Genomic DNA, 2267 nt, shown 5'->3' with positions numbered 1-2267 from the left:
AAATCCATATTTTGCCACTGAGGGAAAAATAGATGTTAGTAAAAGATGGAAGGGAATGGTTTCTAATTTCTAATTTCAGGGCACCTTCCATACTTTCAGTCTTGAAAATATGTTTTATTTTGAGGCATTTTCTTTTGCCTTAGAAGATTTTTAAGCCAAAAATCCTATCTGACAATTTACGCAGGGCTAATTTCATTGTTCTGGGAGGAGATCTTAGTATTTGGGCTTTCGTATTTTATAATATCGATCTCTAGGCAAAATTGATTTCTCATTTGGTTACTTTACTCTGACATCTTCAGCATGCCCTGGGAAGCTCATTATTAGAATGACAGTCACCTTGCAGGATCTCATCAGCCTTGGTAGTTTACCTGATTGCTACCCTCTGCATGCCTGTTGAAACATGGACAATCTGTCAGCACCATGCCAGGAAACTGAATTACTTCCATTTAAACTGCCTCAAGAAGATTTGGAAGATCACTTGGCAGGATAAGGTACCAGACACTGAAGTCCTTGCTTGAGCTGAACTGCCAAGCATTCAAACTATGCCTGAAAGAGAGCTACTTTGATGGGTTGGCCATGTTGTTCGAATGCAAAATGTACACTTGAAAAAAAGACGATTTTATGGAGAACTCCCATGGGACAGATGATCATACGGCGGTCAGAAGAGGCAATACAAGGATACTCTCAAGGTCTCTCTCAAGAACTTTGGATTTGACTGTATGACATGGAAGTCACTGGCACAGGACGACTCAGCATGTCATACCCACATCAGAAAAGGTGCTATGCTTCATGAGCAAAGCAGAATTGGAAATGAAGGACGCACAAATTTGGAGTAACCACCTGAAATATTCACATGGACTGTCTGTGCCTAATCTGTGGTAGAGAATTCTGAGCTCATCTGATGAGCCACTGTCAGACACACTGAAACTTCAGTTTATCTTGTCATTTTGGTCCTCTCTGAAAATGAAGGACAGCCAAGCAACCAACCAATCAACCTTCTGAATCTGATTGCATGGTGCAGCCATGAACTTAACCACCAGTTAAGAAAAAGCTGAGCTCAAACTTTCCCTCATTTCTCACCTAACTGCATTACTTTGGGACTTCTCTGATTGATTTCTCCATCATACCCTCACGCAGGGAACTTGTTTTCTTCCTACCACTTTTCAGTTTTCTTTTATGTATCATCTTCCCAATTAATTGTAAGTAGAGATTATGGTCTGTGGGTGAGGTGGCATTAGTAAGATAATGAAATTGGATCACGGGACCCAGAAAAAGAGTTTAAAACTATTCAGATTTTATTTTACTAATTACATCTGAGTTTCACTTATGTCTTATACCTTTGAAATCAATGCCATCCTTTTGAATGTGTCTTTAAAAGCTTGTATCACTTGTTTATTCCTCAGGGTGTAAATAAATGGGTTCATTACTGGAGCCACTGAGGTTGCAAGTATTGACACCACCTTATTCAAAGCCACACCTTCTTTTGCAGAAGGTTTGATATAGATGAAGATACAGGTGCCATAAATCATAGAGATAACAATCATGTGAGAGGAGCAAGTGGAAAAGGCTTTTTTCCTTTGCTCAGATGAGGGAAATCTGAGAATAGTCCTGATGATATAGGAGTAAGACAGAACCACTAACAATAAGGTGATGATGAGTGCCAACACAGCAGAAGCTAAAATCATTCTTTCTATGAACTGTGTATCAGAGCATGTGATCTCCAGCATTGGTGATGCATCACAGACAAGATGGTCAATAACATTAGAGTCACAGAATTCTAGCTCAAGACCCATACCAAGTGGTGGAGTGATGATCATCAACCCACACAGCCAACAACCCAGGAGGAGCTGGTTACAGACTCTGTTGTTCATGATGGTTGTACAGTGCAGGGGTCTGCAGATAGCTACATAGCGGTCATAAGACATGGCAGCCAAGAGAAAGAATTCTGAAGCCCCAAACAGGATACCAAAAAATAATTGGGTTACACAAGCATTATAGGTGACTATACAGTCTCCAGTTGACATGCTGTATAGGAACCTGGGAATACAAACAGTTGTGAATGCCAATTCTAAGAAGGAAAAGTTCCTAAGAAAAAAATACATGGGGATTTTAAGGTGGGGACCTACCAAAGTGAGGGTGATGATGGTCAAGTTCCCAGTTACACTCAACATGTAGGTTAGAAACAAAAAGATAGAAAGCAGAACCTTCAGCTGTGGGTCATCTGTTAATCCTCGAAGAATAAATGTTATGATGGTATGGTTTTTCAT

At 40.1% G+C, this 2267-nt stretch overlaps 1 protein-coding gene across 1 annotated transcript; it reads right to left on the bottom strand.

Moving 5' to 3' along the window:
* Positions 1–1331: 1331 nt before the first annotated feature.
* Positions 1332–2267, bottom strand: LOC140531411 (olfactory receptor 6C2-like). Its single transcript, XM_072650364.1, has one exon. The coding sequence runs from the start codon at positions 2265–2267 to the stop codon at positions 1332–1334; it is 936 nt and encodes a 311-aa protein (XP_072506465.1).

The sequence above is a fragment of the Notamacropus eugenii genome, chromosome 3, assembly GCF_028372415.1.
Source record: "Notamacropus eugenii isolate mMacEug1 chromosome 3, mMacEug1.pri_v2, whole genome shotgun sequence".
Classification (NCBI taxonomy): domain Eukaryota; kingdom Metazoa; phylum Chordata; class Mammalia; order Diprotodontia; family Macropodidae; genus Notamacropus; species Notamacropus eugenii.
The sequence above is the reverse complement of the archived record's forward strand: the minus strand, read 5'-3'. Positions and strand labels throughout refer to the sequence as shown.